This window comes from Felis catus, chromosome A1 (genome assembly GCF_018350175.1).
Source record: "Felis catus isolate Fca126 chromosome A1, F.catus_Fca126_mat1.0, whole genome shotgun sequence".
Classification (NCBI taxonomy): Eukaryota; Metazoa; Chordata; class Mammalia; order Carnivora; family Felidae; genus Felis; species Felis catus.
Window position 1 is genome coordinate 137,625,789 of NC_058368.1, and position 24,251 is coordinate 137,650,039.

General features: G+C 46.1%; 1 protein-coding gene and 1 long non-coding RNA gene across 2 annotated transcripts in view; one reads left to right on the top strand and one right to left on the bottom strand.

The window, feature by feature from the left end:
• Nucleotides 1–5,555: 5,555 nt before the first annotated feature.
• Nucleotides 5,556–24,251, bottom strand: part of LOC111561407 — a 28,570-nt gene continuing 9,874 nt past the window's right edge. The window contains exons 3-10 of the long non-coding RNA XR_002743986.2: nucleotides 20,725–23,983; nucleotides 14,642–14,761; nucleotides 13,661–13,725; nucleotides 9,999–13,278; nucleotides 8,772–8,833; nucleotides 8,210–8,299; nucleotides 7,017–7,089; nucleotides 5,556–6,908 (exon numbers count right to left, since the gene is read on the bottom strand). This is a non-coding gene — a long non-coding RNA (uncharacterized LOC111561407). The remainder of the gene's footprint in view (nucleotides 6,909–7,016; nucleotides 7,090–8,209; nucleotides 8,300–8,771; nucleotides 8,834–9,998; nucleotides 13,279–13,660; nucleotides 13,726–14,641; nucleotides 14,762–20,724; nucleotides 23,984–24,251) is intronic.
• On the top strand, nucleotides 19,285–21,477 carry TMEM174 (transmembrane protein 174). The gene is made up of 2 exons (XM_003981057.6): nucleotides 19,285–20,018; nucleotides 20,209–21,477. Exons 1-2 carry the CDS (start codon nucleotides 19,393–19,395, stop codon nucleotides 20,312–20,314), a joined length of 732 nt encoding a protein of 243 aa, XP_003981106.1. The 5' UTR covers nucleotides 19,285–19,392; the 3' UTR covers nucleotides 20,315–21,477.

The window sequence follows — 24,251 nt, forward strand, 5'->3', positions numbered from 1 at the left end:
CAAAAGAAGTCAGATACACAAGAATATAAGCTGTATTATTGGACTTCTGAAGTTCTTGATCAGGCAGAGCTATCTACAGTAATACAATTCAGATCAGTGGTTGCCTGGGGCAGGGTGGGAATGGGTGACTGGTTGCAAAGATGGCATGAGGGAACATTTTTTTTTTTTTTTATTAAAAAATTTTTTTTAATCTTTATTTATTTTTGAGAGACAGAGAGAGAGCATGAGCAGGGGAGGGGCAGAGAGAGAGGGAGACACAGAATCTGAAGCAGGCTCCAGGCTCCAAGCTGTCAGCACAGAGCCCGACATAGGCTTGAACTCAGGAAACGTGAGATCATGACCCGAGCTGAAGTCGGATGCTCAAGTGACTGAGCCACCCAGGTGCCCCAGGGAACATTTTCTATATTTTGTTTGGAGTGGATGTTGTGAAGGTGTGTGTGTGTGTGTGTATGTATTTCTTTTAAAAAAATGTTTATTTATTTTGAGAGAGGGAGAGAGAATGCATGTACATGCTCGTGAACAGGGGAGGAGCAGAGAGGGAGGGAGAGAAAGAATTTCAAGTGGGTTCTGTGCTAACAGCACAGAGCCCAGTGCATGGCTGGATCTCATGAGCTGTGAGATCATGATCTGAGCCGAAACCAAGAGTTGGATGCTTAAATGACTGAGCCACCCAGGTGCCCCATATATATTTCAAAATATATATATATATATATATATATATATATATATATATATATATATATATTTATTCCAAAACTCAAACTGCACACTTAAAATGGATATGTTAAAATTACGTTAATTTTACATCAGTAAAAACTTTTAAAAAGTAGACTAAAAAGAAATAATGACAAACTGTAATGTGTCAATCTCAGCTGAATTCTAATTTGGTGAAAACAAAGCTATAAAAGATTCTTAGGATGATTGGGAAATTTTGAATAGGGCATGGCTCTTAGATAATATTACAGAATGATTGTTCATCTTCTTAGGTATGATCATGTTTTTGTGGTTGGAGAGAAGCATGTCCTTATTCTTAGGTATATTCTTAGCTGAAGTATTTAGGATCGAAATATCATGACGTCTACCACTTACTTTCCAATGGTTCAGTAAGAACAAAAACACGTACCCCTGTCTCACATAATACACAAAAATAAACTCAAAATGGATTAAAGACCCAAATGTAAGACCTGAAACCATAAAACCCCTAAAAGGAAACAGGCAGTAATCTCTCAGGTATCTGCTGAGCAACACCATCTCCTCAGGCAAGGGAAACAAAAGCAAGGTATTGGGACTACATCAAAATAAAAAACTTCTGTACGATGCCAAAAAGAAAAGGCAATCTACTAGAGGGGAGAAGATATTTGCAGATGACATAGCTGATAAGGTGTTAACATCTAAAACATATACAGAACTTACACAACTCAATACCAATCCCCCCCCCCCCCAAACAATCCAATGAAGAGATCAGCAGAGGATCTGAACAGGCATCTTTTCAAAGAAGATATCCAAATGGCCAACATACACATGAAAAGATGCTCAACATCACTCATCATCAGGGAAATACAAACCAAACCCACAACGAGATACCGCCTTCCACCTGTCAGAATAGCTAGTATAACAAAGTCAAGAAATAACAAGCAGTGGTGAAGATGTAGAGAAAAAGGAAACCCGAGCACTGCTGGTGGGAATGCAAATTGATACAGCCACTCTGAAAAACTGTATGGAGGTTCCTCAAAAAATTCAACATAGAAATACCATAGGATCCAGTAATTCCACCAGTGGCTATGTGCCCAAAGAAAACAGAAACACTAATTTGAAAAGATATATACACCCAGATGCTTACTGTAGCATTAATTACAATAGCCAAGATATGGAAGCAGCCCAGTGTCCATTGATAGAGGAGTGGATAAACATGTGGTATACACACACAATGGAATATTATTCAGCCATTAAAAAGAATGAAATCTTGCCATTTGCAACAGGGATGGAACTTGAGGCTATAATCCCAAGTGAAAGCAGTCAGACAAAGACAAATATCGGGGGCGCCTGGGTGGCGCAGTCGGTTAAGCGTCCGACTTCAGCCAGGTCACGATCTCGCGGTCCGGGAGTTTGAGCCCCGCGTCAGGCTCTGGGCTGATGGCTCAGAGCCTGGAGCCTGTTTCCGATTCTGTGTCTCCCTCTCTGCCCCTCCCCCGTTCATGCTCTGTCTCTCTCTGTCCCAAAAATAAATAAACGTTGAAAAAAAATTAAAAAAAAAAAAAGACAAATATCGTATGACTTCTATGTGGACTCTAAAAAACAAAACAAAACCAGACAAAACATAGGAACAGACTAATAAATACAGAGACCAAACTGGTGGTTGCCAGAGGGGAGGTGGGGCGAGAGGGTGGGTGAAACAGGTGAAGGAGATTATAACTTACAGTATAAAATAAATCAGGCACAGAGATGAAAAGTGCCGCATAGGGAATATGGGAGTCAAAAATATTGTAATAAGGCTGTATGGTGACAGCTGGTGACTACACTTACCCTGGTGAGTGCTGAGCGATGTACAGAATTGTTTTTTAAAAATGCACACAAAAACAGCGAGATGAAACAGACCTGGCAGATATAATTGCTGAAGAAGGTGGGGGGGGGGGGTATATAGATTTTCACTGCAGTTTCTACGTTTCTGACTTTTCAGCATTACATAACAATGATCATAACAACAATAACAACAACCACTGGGGGTTGGGGGGGCGGGGGAAGCTAATGTTGAGGTGTTATGGTTTCCTCTTAAGTCTACAAGTTTTTCTTAGACCCAGATAGATACTTATGAGGACAGGGCGAGAGAGTCGTGATTTTCTCTGAATTCTTCTAACTGCTTGTGTTTGAACAGAATCCCAGCAACAAAGCGCATTACGAATACCTGTTTGCCTTCTGGCTTCCTTGGCTGCTCGCTGGTGCAGGGAGAGTCTCAAAACGTGTGTCAGGAGCACCAGGGCTGGGGCCACCTCTCTGCTGGCCTTGGCAGGAGGGAGGTGAATGGTTAACTAGTTACCCACCCTGCATTGTTGAACCTTTTCTGAGCCCGCACGGGGCTCTCCCCGCAAGTCTTACAGCAAATGCAAATGCACGGGAGGGGAACAAGGCCCAGGTGACCCTGTTTGTTAAACAGCGAAAACCTGCTTTACACCGGCAACTTATATAAGGCTACACACGTCTTACAAAAGGGTACATTTTGGCATAAAAATGCCTCCCTCGGACCTACCCTGACACACTGCCCAGGGCTTTGGCAAGTGAGGTCCTGGAGATGGTGAGGGAAGGGTAAGAAATCTGGAAGCTCTTTCTCAGCAAAGCGTGCCTTTCACAAGTAGGGGGAGGAGCCAGCGAAGAGAGGAGGGCAGAGTCTCAAGGGGAGGAGTCTGTGCCTTCTCAGGTGCTGAGGTGTCATAGATGATGTGGGATGTTACAGAACCGCCCCCGCCCCCCCCCCCCCCCCCCCGCGCCGGAAGTTAAGGGCTGTAGAAAGTTCCCTGGATCAGACTGTCGGGGCTAGAGAAATTTCCCCTGGAATGGGGGGGGGGGGGAGTGTAGGGATTATGCAGGAGGGAGGATATGGAGGCACACTGTGCCAACGATTTTTCGCGAAGTTTGGGGCAATAGTTGGATAGCTGTGGAAGACAGCATGAGGCAGGGAAGAAAGGAGAGGGTTTAGGGTCTGGAGATCGGTGGGGAGAGGCTAGGTAGGGGGAGACAGGCTAGTTAAGGGAAGAGATAAGATTATAACCCAGGTGGAAAGGGGCTTAGCAAGAGACTTCTCTGAGATAGAGGGAAGGCAACGGTGGGGGGTGGGGGAGCTGCGACAAAGATATGGGGTGTTTTGAAATAGTGAGTAAGGTACCAGCATCACTCAGCCAGTTGCCCACCACACATGGTCCTTTCCCAGCTTTGGAGTTGAGTGACTTCTTTGGTAACATCGTGCTGCATATTTGAAAGTTGCTAGGAGTAAATCCATCACAAGAAAAACATTTGTAACGATGTATGGTGATGGATATTAAGTACACTTATTGCGGTGACCGGTTTGCAATGTACACAAATGTCAAATCATTATGTGGCATGCCTGAAACGGATATAATGTGGTGGATCAGTTATACGTCAATAAAAAAAAGCAAAAAACCTAAACCTCATTTTCGCGTAGCTGTGGATCTTGGCCTCCTTCTAGTCAGTTAATTCGGGAAGAAAGTCTGAAGGAAGAGGAGGGAATAAAGAAAAACATATGAGGAGTCTGAGATGGCGAATAAAGTTAAGCCGCGAAGTGACTGAAAGGCAATAGAAAAAGTAGCAAAGTGGAGAAAGATACCAAGGAAGATCACGTGAAATCTCCCGGAGAGATGGACAGTTAGGTCGTCCACGCACACCGACCCTTCTGGGGCAAAGCAGACTGGGAGTGTGCCTCTGGTTGAATCGCCGGCTTTCCTAGATAATACCCTCCTTTAGGGTCTTTTCAGTTTCTTGCTGTGGTCTCCTTGCAGGGCTGTGAAAAAGTCACAGGCCTGTAGCCATTGGAGCCAACTCATGTATTTTGGTCCTGAACACCTGCTTGAAAAGTTTCTAACTTGACTGGGATCCATTCTCGTTGGGAAGAGACTGGCAGAGCAGGAAGATAAAATTTTATTTTACAACTTGACTTCCTTTGTGCAAAGCCCCAACTTGTGCATATGTGAAAATGAATAAGAAAGGCTCTGGGACAAAATGGTACCTGGATGCAGGCTGTAGCAGGGTCTTGCTCCCGTGGGGTATGGCCGACGGGCTCAAAGGCAGATGTCCAAGTAGATTCGGTTTGGGGCTCAGAGGTAGTGATTACCTGGAGGGAGGCGCTTTAGAGTAGACGTCAGACTGGGCTTCTCCTGTCTATGGATGATGCTAACTTAAGGGTAATGAGGCCCACAGAAGGCTCTGGTCATTCCCGTAGAGCCATTTTTACCATTAGGAGGTCCCTCTGGTGGCTGCCGCAAGTAACAACTCATGGTTCGGTTATCAATGTTTGGGGCTGTAATAGGGCTTCCTTCCAGAAACACACAAATAAGAGAAATAATATTGCCCTCTGAGAGTTAAACCTAAAAAAAAAAAAAGATCGGCTCAACACATATTGGACAGAACAGAGATAAGCAAATTTACTGTAGCAGACAGACTGCTTCTCCGGTGTGTAGAGAGCACAGCATGCATCCCGGGAACGTGTGCCTTTTCCACACTGTTCCCACCTTCGGAATGTCCTTCCTTGTGTCTTCTGGCTACCAAGATGCTACCGCCTTTGGAGTCTCGGTTGAAATGCCACCTCCCCGTGCCTATTTCTTTCCTGATTCTCCAGGTCAAAATCAAGCACCCCTTTCTCTACATTCCAGAATTAGGTTTTTAACTTTGTTGTCGTTCATACTGACTTCTATCTTGGAGTAGAGTTTGTGGTTGCTTGTAAGTCCTCCCTACTACAATATAAATTCCTTGACTGTAAAAGCCAGGCCTTATTCCACACTTTATGTGTATCATGGGTCCCCAATAAATGCTATTAAATGAAGCTAATAGCCAATCACGAAAAAATCACACATAGATTTCAGTCGAAAGTGCACCATTGTTACTTTCCCCGGAAGCGTGTCCTGGGTTGGGATCTCCAGAAATACCCTTGAGTGGGGGATTCTTAGTTAAGGAAGTACTTACACGGGGAAAGGAGTGAGGAAAGAAAAAAGGGGTGCAAGGTGGGGGGGACGCTCAGCAAGGATGTGGCCTCAGCTGGAGACGAGAGACAGCCTGATCCCACCAAGTAGTGAAGCAAGAATCGTGCCACTGGATTGGTCCTCTGTGACGCAGTGAGGCTGGCCTTTTGTACCCCTGTGTCAGCTTGGCTTGGGCTGGGTGTTCCCTTGGGGGTCGGCATATTCCTCTGGGAGAGAAGGCTCCCATGGGCCAAGGGCAAGTCTCTGGACTGGGGATCAGCTGTGAGCCATCAGCAGCCAACATTCACAGTAGCCACAGGGTGTCAAATAACGTAAGAAGAGGATGAGAGATGGGAAACGTTGTCACGGCTCTCTTTGGGAAGAACAGTCTGCTACCTCAGCTTTGGCTGATTAAGAGCTTCCTGAGCTCCAAAAATGTGAGGTGGGAGTCAGGAAGAGTCCCTCTGGGGTTTCCCAACTTGAAATTTCTAAGTGTGCTGGATTTTGCTCATTTCGTTTCAATTCGGAAGACAGGCAGCATGATCTGGAGGGCACTTGCTTTAATACGGAAGAGTCTGCTGTAGCCCTTTCCTTGGCAATGAAAGCAGCAGCAGCAGCAGCAGCAGCAGCAAACAGAAGCATCTGGAAAGAGTCTCCACAAGGATCTGCAATTGGCCACGGTGGTTTTTAAGGAAGAAGCTACTGAAAGTCAGTTTTCCTAAAATACAGTCAGTGTCCTCTACTTGCTCAGGGTTTCGGCTCGTAAGTTTTGTTTCCATGTGATCAACACGGCAGCTCTTCAACTCTCCTTGTCCTTTTTCTATATCAGGGCCCTTCTATTTCAGGTGATAGGCCCAGTCTTTTAGTTTCCCAGTTTCTGAGAAGCTGATTGCCTGTTCTGTGGTTTGGAACCCGAGCTCACAGGTCATAAGTCCCTTCCCGCCTGAGTGAACAACTTGTCCTAGTTGGCTCAGGACTTTTCTGGAATTAGCACTGAAAGTCCTGCCTTCTGGGAACCCCCCCAGTCCAACACAAACCAGGATGGTGGGCCAGCCTTCCCCCTATCTGTGGAAAGGCTGCCCTTGCATCAGATGCCCACCTCCAGAGGAGGAGGGCTAGGTCGTCTGGTGGCCAGCAGGGCTACTGTCTTCGTGCAGCGTGGGGTAGCTTCCAGGAGGAGAAGGTATGAGTTGGACCGGCGCTGATCAACCTCTCTTGTTAAAACTATAACCGAATTAATTACTCATTAGAAGGGCAAGAATCAAGGTATTGTAAATACTTGTGCAGCAGTGTGACATAGTAGAAAGAGCAGTGAAGGGGGAGTCAAAATACCTAGTTTCTGCCCCTGATGGCCGTGACACCTCAGAACCAAAGAATTCATGCTTCTGAGCCTTGGTTTCTCCATCTGTAAAGTGAAATCACAAATCGAGGGCTTGCTTCTTCTTTTACCTTTTGTTTTGTAACTTCATTCTAGAGGATAGAGTTACTCATACTCCTTGAGACATAGTTGGCTATCATCATTACAAGTTTTTCCCCTCCCCTCCCCTCCCCCGCCCCTTCCTCCTCCCTCCCCCTTCCCCCTCCCTTTTCCTCTTCCCTCCCTTGCGCCCTCCTCCCCCACTCCCCTCCTCCCCGCTCCACCCCCTCTCCTCCCCTCTCCCTGCTTTCTCCATTCCTATCGCTAATCTCTTTACTCCAAACAGGCAACCACATCAATGTGAAAAATATCATTGTAGTTTTAGGAGTATTCTTTTGTGTATGGATCTTTTATTTTCATATGTTATATTGTGCTACGGACTTCATTTTTTTTTTTTTTTCTAACACTTTTTTACCCAGCACCAGTTAAAAAATATATCCTCAGGGGTGCCTGGGTGGCGCAGTCGGTTAAGCGTCCGACTTCAGCCAGGTCACGATCTCGCGGTCCGTGAGTTCGAGCCCCGCGTGGGGCTCTGGGCTGATGGCTCAGAGCCTGGAGCCTGTTTCCCATTCTGTGTCTCCCTCTCTCTCTGCCCCTCCCCCGTTCATGCTCTGTCTCTCTCTGTCCCAAAAATAAATAAACGTTGAAAAAAAAAATTAAAAAAAAAATAAAAATAAAAAATATATCCTCAGGATGCTGGGTGTTGGTTTCCAAATTTTTTTTATAAACATTTTATAAACATTGTTTAGCGTTGCAGAATGTTCTGTTGCCCAGGGTTCCAGCTAACTGGAATCAAATTATTGACGGGCTTTCTGGAGCAACAGAGGGGAGAAGGCAGTATCTGTAATCACTCCCCACATTGGCCAACTTTGGTCTGCATGAAGGGGACCAAGTGGATTAATATGCAGACACATTAATGGGGAATACGAGAAGTGTTGGATGGCAAGAACGGTTATGAGTGCACCTTTGGGCCTCTAACTCTGAATGGTGAGGCCTTCCAGGAACCTGGCCGGTCTGCAGTCCTAAGAGCTCTCACTGGGGGAGCTCACCTCCTGCATAAGACTGGTGGACATATGGCAGCCGCTTAAGACCTCAGCCAGAGACCCACCTCGAATAGCGCACGTATCGGCAAGCTCTAACTCCTCTTCCTGGGGCTGAAGAGGACCAGGCCAGCATCCGCATCCCACCGGGAGAGTTCCTGTGGTTATTAGCGGTTGTTAGCAGAGCAGTGTCTCCCAGGCTGGGCCACTCTCTTGGTGGCATCGAAGCTTAAAGGAGCCATGTGGTGCCTGGGAACAGGCTGCGGGTGGGGAGCAGCTGTGGGGCTCAGCCCCTCATGTCACTGCCTGCCTACGCGTGGGAGAATGGCTTCCATTTCAGACAGCAGCAATTCACACTGGGTGGCCTCTGCTTTCCCTCCCACATCAGCGCACAGGAGGATGACCCAGAAGGTTGAGGAGTGCGGAGCTCCCCTTGGAGGAAGCAGACCCTGCTGAGGGGCCTCTTCTCTCTCCCTGTGTCTGGCTCGACGAGGTCTTCATCTTTATTCAGGCCTCTTAGCGAGCTCTGGGGAGATCCCTCGAAGCCTGACTGGTGAGGCCCGTGAAGTCGGGGTGGGATGAGGGTCCCTTGAAGTCGGGTGGGGGGGGGGGGAATGAGGGGTGTCCCACCTGACACGCTTCCTCACAGAGGCACATCCTGACCCTCTTCCAGGCCTTAACTATTTCTGCTCCTTTCAAGATGCAAAACAAAGAAAAGCAACAAGAAAATTAAAAACCAAAAATAAACAAACATATAAGCAGACACACACAGATAAAAAAGGCCCACTGTTTGCAGCTTCTTTTCTCCACATTTCAGCTGATTCTATGTTGCTATGTGATCTCCTCAAGCTTCCCAGGGGAGGACACCGAGGCAGCCACAGGATTACGTACACACTCTACCCAAATGACTCCCTTTGTAGTGGGATGACTTAAACTGACCCTGAGAATCAGAGAAGTTTCATCTTGACCTTCAGCTAATCCTTAGTATCCGGGCAGTGGTTTCAGGGCCTCCTGACTTGGGCCTGGTACTCCAGCCCTACTAGGGACCCAGCTCCTCAAGAACCCAAGGGGAACACTTAAATGTAGCAAGATAAAATAACTACAACTGACAGTCACTGAGCTACTAGGCTCCGGACTCATTCCATGTCGTCTCACTCAACCCTCGTGCCCTTCCGAAATAGGTACTATTAGCAGCCTCTTTTTTTTTTTTTAACGTTTATTTATTTTTGAGACAGAGAGAGACAGAGCATGAACAGGGGAGGGGCAGAGAGAGAGGGAGACACAGAATCGGAAACATAGCAGCCTCTTTTGTAAATGAGGAAACTGAGCCTCAGAGAATCTAAGCAGCCGCCCCAGCTACACAGCTAGTAATTAGTGGACCCAGGATTTGACTGCTCTCAGCCACTGTGCGTATGTAAGCTCACTCACACACACACACACACACACACACACACACACACACACACACAGATGATGCACACCTGTGCCTTTTAGTTTATACACTGTAATCATTTTAATAACATTCACAGAATCATAGATTGTTGGAAACGGAAGTCACTAGAGATGGCCTGATTTATGCACATGCACACACACACACACAGAGAAATGAGAGGGAAGGAATGAAGGTACAAAGGAAGGACGAAAGAAGGAAGGAGGAAAGAAGGAAGAAGGAAGGAAAGAAGAAAGGAAGGAAAGAAGGAAGGAAGAAGGAAGAAAGAAGGAAAGAAGAAAGGAAGGAGGAAAGAAGAAGGAAGGAAGGAAGGCAGGAAGGGAGGGAGGGAGGGAGGGAGGGAGGAAGGAAGGAAGGAAGGAAGGAAGGAAGGAAGGAAGGAAGGAAGGAAGAAACTGGGGACTTACTTTAGAAAAATAGTTCTCAATTGAGTAGCATCAGAATCACCTGTTACGACACACATCTCAGGACCACAAACCCAGAGCGTCTAATTGAGTAGGTTTGGGACGCGACCCGAAATTTGCATTTCTGACAAGGTCCCAGATGATGCTGATGAGGCTGGTCCTGCGCCCACACTGTGAGAACCATGGCCTGAGGGTAAATTGTACACGTTAAGGACCATAAGACCCACTGCAAATGTTACCTAAACCTACTTAGCAATTAATGCCAACGAAGCCTGGGAAAACATATCCCCAGGAGAGTCATTCTCATCTGATCACTTGTTCTTAAATGCTCTCTTGACTCCCAGCAGCAGAACCAGAATGTGGTAGGCAGGATTCTAAAAATGCCCTTCCTGCTCCCACAAGAGATTCCATACCCTTTATCCCCCTGAACCTGTGAATGGGATATCATTCCTGTGACTACATTATGTTATATGACACAGTTGATGCAAAAAGGGATTATCCAGGTGAGTGTAATCTAATTACACGGCTCCCTTAAGAGCCCAGAACTTCTTATGGCTGTAAACACAAGTACCTAAATTTCCAAATTTGGAAGGGAGCTACTGCCTGGTGCAGACCTACCCCATTCAGAAGATCCTCAGGCCTTGAGCTCTGCCCCTAGGGGGGCCCACCTTATTGCCTGCTGGAAATGTCGGTGGCTGTGACTTACATTCTAGCACCACCAAGGTAACATTCAGTTCAGTCGAAAAAAGAAATGTAAAGGTTGTCGGAGAGAACATCCCAAGAACCGCCTGTCTCAGTGACCCTCAGCAGACCCAGCCTGGCTCAGGAACACAGAGGGATCGCTCGTCAGCAGGCGCGTGCCCTTCATGGAAGAGCGGTTTAAAAACAGTTTAGGAAAACAGATTGCCCTCCTGCCCTGCTGGTTGGTCAGATAACACCCTTTCCTGTGGCTGAGATTAATCACCTGTAAAACTGAGGCAGTGCCCCTCACATGGGTATTAGGAAACTCAAGCAAGAGGCTGGGATGAATGCTCAGAGTCCATACGACAGCGATCCTCACCGCCCCCCCCCTCCATATTTGGTGATTCTTAAAGTAAAATACACAGGGACAATTTTGATTTTCTGCATGACTACTATATAGCTATGATTCAACCACCATGGTTTTTTTTTTTTTTAATTGTAAAAGAGGACTATAAACTGCGGTCACAGACATAATTCAAGTAAATGAAACAAGTTGGCTAGTAGATAATTCTTAATATTGAGATTTCCTTCAAATATCCACCTCCAACTGATTTATAGACACCTGACATTTATTTAAGTGCAGAGTCCTCTCTCTCAAGGGTGAGGTTCCAGGCATTTGATATCTCACGCACACACACACACACACACACACACACACACACAGTCTCCACAAAGCAGTTTCCTTCCCACCACAATGTGCTGAAATCAAATGTTTTGGTAACAAATGCATGACCATGCTTAGTTTCACTTCCCACAAGAGTTCTCTGATAACTCTGTTTTTGTGGTTTCAGTGCCACTTTTCATTGATCTCTTTGAACTATAATCATTTCAAAATTACAATTTTTAACTAAGACTGTGGGTTGGTGGTTAAAAACAGGAAGTTTGATGGGTAAGCCTGACAAGCAGTGAAAATGTGCAAGAAACTCAGGACAATTCAGAACTTGATGTTACTGAGAGCTGTGACAGTGTAACCCCCATGAGTCCCCCCGAGAACTTGTCTGTAAAGAAGGATGAGGTTACTAACCGACCATAAACAACTACAAATGCGGTTGATCTAAAATCTTGAAACCCACTTGGGTGTCCATGTGGACAGAGGTTCAAGAAGTATCACAGACTAAACGGTAAAAAAGTCAGTATCTCTCTATGGAAGATTGTATTTCCAGAGGATGGCAATATTATCTCCTATTCCACATGCACTGTGTCCTTGACACTCTTCCCATAGAGAGGAAGAATCTAATTCCATTCCTTTTGTATCTGGCTTGGCTTAGTGGTCTGCTTGAGCAACAGAATGAAACGGAAGTGATATTCTGAGACTTCCAAGCTAGGTCGTAAGATCCTTGCAGCTTCCACCTGGGACCCATGGAATGCTCACTCTTAGGACACTCCCTCTTGAGAGCCAGGCACCGTGCTGGAAAAAATCACATGGAAAGACCACAGGTAGGAGCTCTGGTGAACAACCTTGCTGAGCTCCTAACAACAGCCAGCAGAACTCCCAGCCGTGTGAGTGAACCATCTTGGATGTTGAGCTCAGTCTGTAAGTCTTGGGCTGACAGATGGCTGCATTCCTAGCAGACTGCCCAGCAAAACTCAGTCAGCCTACGGAATTGTGTTTCAAGCCACAATGTTTGGGGGTGGCTTGTTATATAGATCACTGTTTGCTATACACAGATAACTGGAACACCCAGCCACTTCTCTTTCCCAATTTATTGTGTATCCTTCCAGTGATATTTTAAGCACATACATTCAGTGACAAGCATATACCACTTTCTCCTTGCAAATGGTAGCATAGTAAACATACTATACAACAGTATACAACACATCTTAAAGATCATCTCATACCTGTTCTTATAGACCTGCTCGCTCTTTTGTGGGGAGGGGGACGGGTGGGGAGGGGCAGAGAGAGAGGGAGAGAGAGAATCCCAAGCAGGCTGTGCACTGACAGTGCAGACATTCATTGTCTATTCTGCTAAGACACTCTTTCGTGTAAAATATATATGTAGGTTACATTACTAGAAGAAAATACTTGCATCTTCTTGAATTCAACTGTATGTGCATTTTCAATTGTAATAGATATTGCCAAATCACTCTGTTCCAAAAAAAAAGACGTTGTACCGAGTTAGGTTCTCACAATTTAAAGTTGTCGGTTTTCCCACACTCTTGCCACAACAGTGCCTCTACCAAAGTTTAAATGTTTTTTTTTTACCCTGGATTCTTATTCAGGTTATGGATTTTATTACTGTGGCAAAAAATGAGCTTAATCCTTGATCTCAATTTCATATCTTGATATATCTTGTTGGAGAAATGCTCAGCTGTAACCGTAACAAGCAGTCCTTTTCGTCAGAATATTAAAAATAAACTGTATGGATTTGGGAAAGACGGTATGAGCTGCTAGGTAAAAAAAAGAGCCGAAGATTAACGTGATTCCATTTCTATAAAATCATAAACCACAACCAAACGAGCAAATAAAACACTACCTGAAATTTCCTGCAAGGTCAGTGTCATGACTGCCTCAGAAGAAGGTGGGTCTGCTCTATAGATGTGGCTGAAAAAAGTTTAGGTCGAAAGAGTTAGCCAAACCAAAAAGAGTGCTTTTATCAAAAGATACTTTTTTTTTTTTTTGAAGGAGGCTTCATACCCAGCATGAAGCCCAACTTGGGGCTGGCACTCACAACCCTGAAATCAAGACCTGAGCTGAGATCAAGAGTTGGAAGCTTAACCAACTGAGCCACTCAGGGGCCGCAAAAGATACATTTTAATGTGCCAAAAAGCCATATTTGAATAATTAGTGAAAGACTGAGATCAACTTTTAATGTTCTGACACAAGCATAGATGTCGATGATGTACCGAGTCTTTATTCTACATAGAGTCATGGATCTGGGTTGATCTCCCAAACAACTAATTTGCTAAATGGCAGATGCACTAACCTGAGCTGTTTCTTGGAAGTATGTAGTTTTAGTTGATTAGCTTTCCTTTGTCGTTGTAACTGCATCTTCAAAAAAAATTTTTTTTAATATTTATTTTTGAGACAGAGAGAGACAAAGCATGTGCGGGGTGGGGGGTAGAGAAGAGAGAGGGAGACATAGAATCCGAAGCAGGCTCCAGGCTCCGAGCTGTCAGCACGGAGCCTGATGTGGGACTCTAACTCACGAACTGCGAGATCATGACCTGAGCGGAAGTTGGACACTCAACCGACTGAGCCACCCAGGTACCCCTTTTTACTTTTTTTTTTTGTTTTTTTAGTTGTAACTGCGTCTTAAAGAGAGTCATTTTGCCTCTGGTTCGTTCAAGCCCACAGCTGCTGCAAGTAGAGAGCAAGGCGAAGAGTGAGGGTAACCCATAGGGGGACAGCTTGGGTTTATAATGTTGTCTGTGAGGACATGTCCCAGGTACTCGGATAATAACTGACACAGAAATTTTCGATAAGATGGGATCCTGGGCGGGGGGGGGGGGGGGGGGGGGCGGCACCTGGGTGACTCAATTGGTTAAGCATCCGACTCCTGATTTCGGCTCAGGTCATGATCTCATGCTTGGGGGACAGAGCCCCAAGTCAGGCTCTGCACTAAGCATGGAGCCCGCTCAAGATTCTCTCCCTCTCCCTCTGCTCCTCTCCACTGCTTGTGCATTCTCTCCATCTCTCTTTCTGTCAAAAAAAAAAAAAAAAAAACTAAAATAAAAATTTAAAAAAAAAGACCTGAGCTGAGATCAAGAGTCAGTTGCCTAACCAACTGAGCCACCCAGGCACCCTCAAGAATTCACATTTCTAACAAGCTGCTAGATGCTGGTGATCTGGAGATCATGCTTTGAGAACCACTGCTTTATGAGTCATTCTTATTTTTAGTCATTGAATAAGAAATATCCTACAAAGGGTCAAATTTTGTACAAAATGGAATGAATGAATTGCTCACCTTAATGACAAAAGGCTCACAAAGTTGGCTTAGTCACCAAGTATTTGTCAAGTTTCAATGGTAAATATTCTTGAACAGCTGCAAGGTGGAAGTTGGATGTTTTCATTGCACATAATGTCACTGCAATGAAAATCGAATTTTAAAATTGAAGGGAGAGACTTCCTTGATCACAGAGACTGTAAGATCTTTTCTCCTGTGTCAGAACCGTGTACCACTTCCCTAGAGTGTGCTGAAAACGGATCCATTATGTTCAGAGGCAACAAGGGGTGGTTAGCAGGAATTTTGAGGAAACGAGGCATCGTTTGCTACTTCAGTTGAGGTTACCATGGTGTCTCCAAAAAGAGTAAGAGGCCACAGCTGCTTCTGCTAACAAGGATGGCTCAGAATGACTTGGGGGCTCAAGATTATCAACTTCATCTGAGTTTCCATGGGTGTCCTCCTTCTAAATCTCAGGAGCCCAATCCTTCACAAGCCCCTGACCTTGCATAGGACATACTTGATGAGGCTTCAAATTAAACTTTTGTCGTAATTATGTAACCTGCATATTTGAGTTGTGTGTTTGATTATTAGGGAGGTCAGCCCTGCAGGTACTAGAAAAAAAAAAAAGACATTCTTTTAGGGCCACCGTAGAAGCTCTTTGGTTTCCTGACCATTACTTGAGCTGAGAGTTTAAAGCCTTGAGCTTGTTAATGTTCTTTTTAACTATTCTAGGGCACTCCAATGCAGCCACCCTACTCCCACAGACCTCATAGTCCATTGTTGCTACCACCGTGGTTAAATGTAGCAGCCACTTGGTCGTTACGTCACTTTCTTCACCAGGAACTTCCTCACAGCCTACTACAAGTGATGCTTTGATTAGTTTTGATATTACTGCATGCCATAGGTTACTAACATCCCATTCTTCATTGACAAGGAGCTCAGTACTATCTTTGAGGCCAAGAAATGACCAAACCAACCCCATAATCCCATTTTTGTAGGTCTGTTTCCTAACCCCACTGTTAATATTATGTATCAGTCAGGATCCAGTTAGGGGAACAGAAACTTTACCAGCTATTTTAATAGAAAGATTTAATATAGGAAATTAAACAGATATTGGGGGACTGAAAAAGCACAAAGTGAGCACTGAGGTAACTCAGGTAGTAGCAGGTTGGGGGGCAAAAGGAAGAGGCTGGAAGAGGCAGAAGCTTGGAGAAGAGACCCCATGGAATCGGGACCCAGCTTTCTGAGTAGAAAATGGCACTTAGCTAGTGCTGGCATCTGAGGATCTTGGGCCAAGAACCTCTGGAGAGGTTCACATGTGTGCTCATATCCAGGATTGTGAGCACATGGAGATTTGGAGGGAGAGAGCGTGGAAGCTCCGCCCTTTCCCCATACCATCTGCCTGTTCCTGTGTTATATCCTTTCATAATAAACCAGTGATCTAGTAAACAAAACCAACAACCAAAAACCTCTGGGGAGGAAGCACTGTCTGGCTGGTGCTGGTCATTTTTTTTTTTTTTTTTTTTTTTTTTTTTTGGGACAGAGAGAGACAGAGCATGAACGGGGGAGGGGCAGAGAGAGAGGGAGACACAGAATCGGAAACAGGCTCCAGACTCTGAGCCATCAGCCCAGAGCCTGACGCGGGGCTCGAACTCTCGGACTGCGAGATCGTGACCTGGCTGAAGTCGGACGCTTAACCGACTGCGCCACCCAGGCGCCCCGGTCATTTTTTTTTTAAATCAACATGCATTGCATTAGTTTCACGTATACCACATAGTTACTATCCATCACCATGGATAGTTACATAATTTTTCTTGTGATGAGAACTTTTAAGATGTACTCTCTTGGCACCTTGCAAATATACAATACATTGCTGGTATTTTTGAAGGGGCACCGTGAGGCTGGTCTGGGTGTGTTGCAGGGGGACGCCTAGAAATTGGAACTGTCACAGCCAGAATGATGAAATCTACTGACAGTAACAGCAAGCAAAACAGGAAATAGTAATTTCTTTCTCTTGCAGTCTCCCTCCAGTGCGCCCTATGGGCAGAGCCTAACATGGAGCCACCTGGCAAAGGAAAAATCTCCTTGGTAGAGTCTTCGCTAAAGCAGAGTACCTAAGGATGGTTTGGAGCTTAGTTACCAGCATAGGGGTCTTTTTTTTTCTCATCCTAAAATAATCTTATTGTTTTAAATGTCTCTTTCCATGATGAAATACATTAATGGCTGAAATATCAGGCAATCTACTCAAATGTAAATGTAACACCGTACGTAATTCTAGACGTTATCTACATATGCAAATCATGTATACATAAGAATTAAATTAAGCACATCATTAATTAAGTAGGATCTAAACTAAGAAATGACTAAAGTCAAAATGACTTTAGAGGGAAAAGCAGAGTCAGATGTTATTTTGTGGTCGTGGGTGTCCAGGGCCCCGCTGCCATGAAGCTGCAGTGGTCAAATATGCAAGTGACCCCAGGCCCTGGAGCTCAGCATCATTTTCTTGATTGACTATAACCTGGTTGTTAAAAGGGTGAAATGATACCATGCATATTAAATATCCAGAATCATGCCTGGTCCATAATATGTTCAATGAACCCTAACACTTTTTTTCGGATATAAGCACTGGGTTCCCCGCCTCCCCCTTCATTCTGTTCATGTATTACATTGATTGGCTTTTGAATGTTGAACTATCCTTGCATTCCAAGAATAAATCCCACTTGGTTGTCATAGCACATAATCATTTTAATATGCTGTTGAATTCAGTTTGTTAGGGGTTTGTTTTGTTTTGTTTTTTAATTGTTATTTACCATATACACAGAGTTTGAGCTTTTGGAGGGAGAAGCTAAATCAAGGTGACCTTGAAAGTGTAACAAGAGAATTTCCTGGACTGTCTGCTGTGAAAGTCATTCCAGTTTTGCTCTCATGGGGTATTTTCATAAAGGCGATCCCTCCGCCCTGCTCCTTCAGTGTTCCCAGTTACTCTCTTAGCTGCAAGTGGACATAGCTACAGACAAATGAAAAATATAAACTGAGTGGTTTAGAAGAAGAATTTTGAGAGCCTAGCTTTTTCTAAATGCCAAGGACTGTTTCAACTGTTAACTCAGGGATTAAGAGCATGAAAAGAATGTCAGGCTAGCTGATCAGAATTTTTATGATTAGAGAGAAAAGCTGGCTTCTCTGGGTCTTTGATCTAGCTCAGCGGGAAAAGCGGCAGAGAGCTTCAAATGCACCACCAGCCCATCTGGCTGCTTAAGGACACATCTGGGACGATATCCGAGGGGGGTCACCTGCTTGCTTTCCCAGCTGGAAATGAAGTCAGAGATTACAGGCCTTGTCCCGTAGCAGAGGGGAGGTGTTTTGGGTGGGAAACAAAGTCCACTGGTCTTCCAGCAGCTCTTGGGATTAACTTGGAGTAGGTTAACAAAGATTCCGATGATAAAAGCCACTCGGGGCATTCACACTTCCTTGGAAGTTTTGATTCTGTTGGTCTGAGTTAGGAACTTAGATTTTGCCCTTAAAGAAAGTGGCCCTGGTGATTTGTATCATTAGGAAAGTTTGGAAGCCTCGTCTAGGGCAAGAGAGCAACTCTTTTCCCAGACCTCTGCTTATTAATGGGAAAGGGAGCTAATATAATATTTGACCACTGAAGAGACACATCTGTTTGGGTAAGGCCTGTCCAGGAAAGGAAGGGGATTACAGTTACTATTCTGTGGAGGAACAAATTTATGGGGCCGCTTTCGAGTTCTGCAATCATGAATGACCGATAATGTCATTAAAGGTCAAGCTTTCTTCTCTGAATTAGCTTGAGTTTGGTTGCAAACACAGCAGGCTTAAAAAGCCACCGAACATGGAGCCTGCTGTAGATTCTCTCTCTCCTTCTACCCCTCCCCTCAAAAAAAACAATTAATAAAAAAAAAATGTTCCCTTTAAAAAAAGAGCCGGTGTTGACTTCACCTTGGAGACCAGGGACCGTGCTGCCACCACAGAGGGAGGGTCGGCAGCAGGTGTCCCCTAGATGCCAGGTCATACCTGACGCTCATTCAACTTTTGCCACTGATGTGGTGCATAGGAAGGTTTCCTAGGGGGTCCTTCCTCACCCCTGGTTGGAACTGTTCCCCAAGGCTGAAAGCAAAAGGCATATGGGCTGACCAGAAGACAGCAGCGCCTAAGAGCTCGGTGAGGGCTGTGGGTGGTTAAGGGTCATCACAGGTCGAGCCCCCTGACGTGGGAAGGACGACACAGTCAAGAAATGTGTGTCTGTTCCCTTCCAGGGAGTTGACCCAGCAGGAAAAGCGGGTTAGGTGTCTGAGCATGCGATGGGTACATCAAGGGCCCCTGCTCTGCCAGAGGCCCCGGAGGTCCCTCTGCCGTTTCTAGAATCCTGGTTTTGGCAGGATGCAAACAGGGCCCGGGAGCGGTTCCTTTAGCATCTAGAAAAGCACCTCATGGCACAAAAGGACAGGCTCAAACACTTTTTGAATTCATGAATGAATGAATGAATGAATGAATGTGAATGAGAAAGGGCTTGTCACTGAATTGTAAAACAGAGGCCCGCCAATCGTGGACAATGTAGAAGAAAACTTCAAGCTTCATTTCTCAGACCTTTACTCTTCTAAACAAAGTTCAGGCCTCTGCCTGTTATACTCTGTTAACCACAGAGGCCCAAAGTTCTTCCATAACTAATCGGAGCCTGTGATTGCTTTGCTGTGCTCTGAGGAGCTCTCATAATCCCTTTCCCCTCCGGGAAGCGGGGTGATTGCGTGCGGACGATGGAGCAGGGCGGCAGCCGCTTGGACGACTTCCCTCTCAACGTGTTTTCGGTCACTCCTTACACACCCAGTACCGCTGACATCCAGGTGTCCGATGATGACAAGGCAGGGGCCACCTTGCTCTTCTCAGGCATCTTCCTGGGACTAGTGGGGATCACGTTCACCATCATGGGCTGGATCAAATACCAAGGTGTCTCTCACTTTGAATGGACCCAGCTCCTTGGGCCCATCCTGCTATCGGTCGGAGTGACATTCATCCTGATTGCTGTGTGCAAGTTCAAAATGCTCTCCTGCCAGGTGTGCAAAGAAAGTGAGGAAAGGGCTCTGGATTCGGAGCAGACGGCGGGAGGACAATCATTTGTTTTCACTGGTATCAACCAGCCCATCACCTTCCATGGGGCCACTGTGGTGCAATATATCCCTCCTCCCTATGGCTCTCAAGAGCCCCTTGGGATCAACGCCGCCTACCTGCAGCCAGTGGTGAACCCCTGTGGTCTCATACCACCTGGAGGGGTGGTGACGGCCACGCCAAGTCCTCCTCAGTACTACACCATCTACCCTCCAGACAACGCCACGTTTATTGGAGAGCAAGACTACTCTTCGATCGTGGCTGGTGGAAATGACAGGTACGTGGTGTGGAGGGGGGACGGTCCCCTTGCGGGTGTCACAGTCACAGCCCGTGACTTTGTCCGGTCTAGAAGGAAGGTGCCGGGAGAATGCGAAGGTCTGTGTGGCCTCTTCCCAGGGTGGCGGCGTCGGCTCTGAGACACGCGTCGTGGGCTGTAACGGGTCTGTGTTTTCTGCTCCCACTGCCAGGTCCGGCCCTGATGCTGACCAGCTGGAAGAGACACAGCTGGGAGAAGAGGACTCCACCTGCTTCTCTCCTCCTCCCTATGAGGAAATATACTCCCTTCCTCGCTAGACCATGATGCTGAGGGAACAGCATTTAAGTCATTGTTGCTGACGAATGAGGTGTCGGATGCCGTGACTTTCAGAGTCTAGACAGTAGGACAGCCTCGGCAGCCTGATGGAGACCGTTCAAGGGGGTGCGGTGGGAGGGGAAATGGGAACCAACATGTCTCAGATTGGTAAAAATTAGGCCCGGGGTGGGGGGATATTTCCTTCTGGTACAGCTGGACATTCCCGCATATGGTTCATGGGCAGAAATTTTATTTCTTTGTCCACAACCCACCCCTTGCCAGGAAGGCACTGGTGTCTCAATTTGAGCTCCGGCAGCCAAGGGAAACATCACGGCTGCTGGGACTCTAGAAGTTTCCATGGAAGTGAGAGTGGGGGGGTGGGTAGCAGGTGGGCAAGAGAAAATAGGCTCACCTGGAGATTTCCCAGGGCCGGTTCTCAGCCCCTCAAAGGGGGTTTGCAGATCCCCAAACAACTCGGTTGCCATCCGGCGTCCCCTGAGGGCTCTGGGTATCTTAACGGCTGCAAAACATTTTAACAGCTGAATAAAGTAAAATAACGTCTCCTGTTCAAAAAGTATTAGGTAGCTGGCTACAAAATAAAATAATAACCATACAAAATAAATAATAATAGGATAATGATGTCAATAAATCCTTAAGTTATCACTGGGTCACAAGGACTACTGGCAAGGCTAAAGCTTGATGGGTCCACCCAGGCTAGGATCTCTGCTGGACGCAAGCCACCTGGGCCCAGGGACCAACAGAACATGGGTGCTTCTATAAGCACCTGTTGATGAGTTCTGCTCAATTAGACAAAATAGAGCCTCGTGTCCATACCCGGAAAATCATGGATCATGGAAACAATCTTTATGGTCAACAGAAGCTCATCTTCTATATAAAAGAAGTTGGTGGCTTTAATCTCCCTGAATCTGAACTGGGTAATAAACCACCACCACGGATCGAAGACTTTAGAAGAGACAGTTACGACCATTGAGTTTTAAAAGAAAATATTTTCCTGTCACTCGAGATAAGGGAGGCTCATCCCAGAGGAAGACAGGATTCAGCAATTCCTTAACGTTTTGGTACCATGTTCATGATTTTTACTAATTTTTATCAAAAACATCTCATTTTCCAAGGATATGATTAAAATATGCTTGGTTTATTATTATTGTGATCTGTATTATATCTTAGGAACAAAACCTTTTTATATGAGAATTCGTTTTGATGTGTGATGATAGAAAGTAATGGAAAAAAGTGATTCTGTTTACAGAAACAATAGTCATGAAATACTGGATTCCTAACTGAGAGCCACTGGTTCTGGGGAGGAAGTCTGGGGACAGGGACACAGCTGAGCATCACCTGTGGCATGCCTACTGGCAATGACACTTGGAGCCCTGCGTGCCTGCTTCCCTCACCCCTTGCTCTGCTCATCCTCCCCCATCCCACAACTCTATATTCCTGGATTTCAGTTATAATGAGCATCAAGGGAAGGTCAAATCACAAAAAGATGTTTGGAAAGGGTGTCCATGTGTAGAAGCAGGCCAGGCAGGAAAGCCGATTTATCTCAGTGATGCCACGAGTCCCACACGCAGGGAAGTGGCCTTGGGGAGTTTTTAGCTCCAGGCAACAAAATTACTCAGCACCATCCCTGTTCCAAGAAAGAGAAAAAGTGCCAACACAGAGGTCATCGCTGCCTCCGAAGACTGTGCATCAGAGTGTCAGGAGCTCGAGGTGGGTGGCAGGCCTGGAACAGTCAGGGGGTGGGAAAATGAGAACTTGTTCATTCAACTTCTACTCCCTGGTAGGACATGGGCCAAGTGGGGATAGAACAGTGAGAAAGCCCACCAACAGAAGAGCAGAGCTTCTAGTCTAGGAGGGGAGACAGATCTGATCAACTACTCTCCGACATCCAGGAGGGGTCTCATAGCTCTGGACCGGTCAGGAGGATCATGAGGGCTTGCTTGAGGAAGTGAAGTCAAGGCCCCTGCCTTGCAGAACCCCAGGGAGCACTGTTCACGCAGGAAAGCTTTGTGACGGATGTCTCTTGACCTCTGAGGACTGTCCTGGTAGCTGAGGGAACAGTAGCTGATACCCAAAGAGAAGGAGGGAGATGCCTGGCAATCCCCCCTAAGCGGGAGGCAGTATTAAGGGGGCACCTTACAGGCTGTGTAAACAGTATTCCTCTGCTACTGCAGGGCACCAAATAGAGGGGCCTTCTGCTACCCGAGAATTACATCCACCTGCTCTCTTGCTTCAAGACACCATGGTCTCTGTCTTCACTCGGGGGTTGCAGGTGCCAGCATGATAGAAAACCCACTGAATGGCTTTTGGATTCCAACACTGAGTCTGTGCTCGGTCTCTTTGACTGGAAGAGTTTTTAGTTTGTCATCCGGATATTTGCCTTTTATCATTCTTTCTGTCAGTATCTTATGAGGGATGAATGGAGGACTGTGATGTGGGGCTAGTGAATCAGAGTCTGTCCGGCCCCTGCTATGCTATCCACCCTGAGATTATCAGTGTGCAAAGTGGCCCTGGCTTTGGGAACGTGCTCAAAGTTTCGGTGCCCAGGCCAGAACCTTTAGGGCCTTGTCAGCCTTGTCAGCCATTTTAGTCTGTGTCGGCAGAGCAACTGGAAAGCCATTGAATGCTCTTAATGAGGAGGGAGCTGTGATAATGATTCTGAACACTTACTGGCTAGGGTAAACCCAGTGTCACATAGGGTGTAACATTGACTTTGCTGGCAAAGCTCAGATCTAGGTTACCCCAACACCAGGAGACACTTCTCCACCCTCAGCCTTTAGCGGGACACCGTGTGTGGGTGCGTTCTGGCCATCTATATAGAATTCAAAAGAAAGCTAAAAGGCCTTGTTAATCAAAGGAGACAGGTTTCTGAAGAATGTAATGTTGTGTGGAAACTTCTCCTGGGAGCCGACTTGGGCTGGGCCTTTTGGCTGGACAGACTGATAACACCTCAGGATCTTGACAGGGCAGGAGAGGGATTATCTAGGCCTGTGAAGTGAGGCCCAGCCACCAAGGGGAAGAAGCTTTCACAGAGCTCCTGGGACTTCTTCTTGATCCATTTGGGCCAACCAAGGACTGGATCTCTTGTGCAATCTGGGTGTGTGTTTCCTCCCTTCTACAGAACTCCAGAGGGAGGGGTCCTGCAGAGGTGGAGGGCTTCCCAGAGCCTGCGATCAATCAATCCTTTCCCTTTGGCTCCACTGTGCCGGGCACTGATCTGAGTTTCAAGCTCTTTGCTACAAAACCAGCCATTTAAATAATGCTCTCCCCACTTTTTTTTTTTTTTGACAGAGGGCGGGGTACATCATAAAAATAAAGACTCTTGTTTGTGAAGAGCTGGTTGTGGGTGTCTGTTTTCAGCTTCTGACCTCTGGAGCGCCTCATGGGCCTTGTTTACTGTTGGATCCCTGGAGCAGGCCTGGCTGAAACCCTGCACCCCAGGCGGCTGATGTTTCTCCCCCAAACAGAAGCTCCTCGTAGTAACCGTTGTCAGGTAGACTCCTTTTATCAACAAAGAAAGCTTCCCACCTAGTTCTCAGTAGTGTCCCTGCCCGTTGAGATAACCAGGGTGCTGTCTGCAGAACGCAACTCACACCACTTGGCATTCACCAAAGGCCTCATGCAGAGCCCTCTGCACAACGAACACCCGGCTCCTGTTGAGTAACAAATATGAAATAAATAAATGAAGAGCTTTCCAAATGGCTGATACATGACCGCTTCAACTTAGCTGTTCTGCTGTTTTCTACATTGTGAAACATTTCAAACAACTACAAGGGTAGAGAGAATAGTACATGAAACCCTGCGGGGTCATCCATTACCCAACCTCAAAACTCATGGCCGAGCTTGTTTCACTGACACCCCCACCCACAATCCCCCCACCTGGATTTTTATTATTTTTTTTCAGGGTTTTTCCTCTTTCTA

Coding starts and splice junctions, on each gene's coding strand:
- TMEM174 (XM_003981057.6), top strand. CDS start 19,393: ATGGAGCAGGGCGGCAGCCGCTTGGACGACTTCCCTCTCAACGTGTTT. Junction 20,019..20,208: donor GTGGCTGGTGGAAATGACAG/GTACGTGGTGTG, acceptor TCCCACTGCCAG/GTCCGGCCCTGATGCTGACC.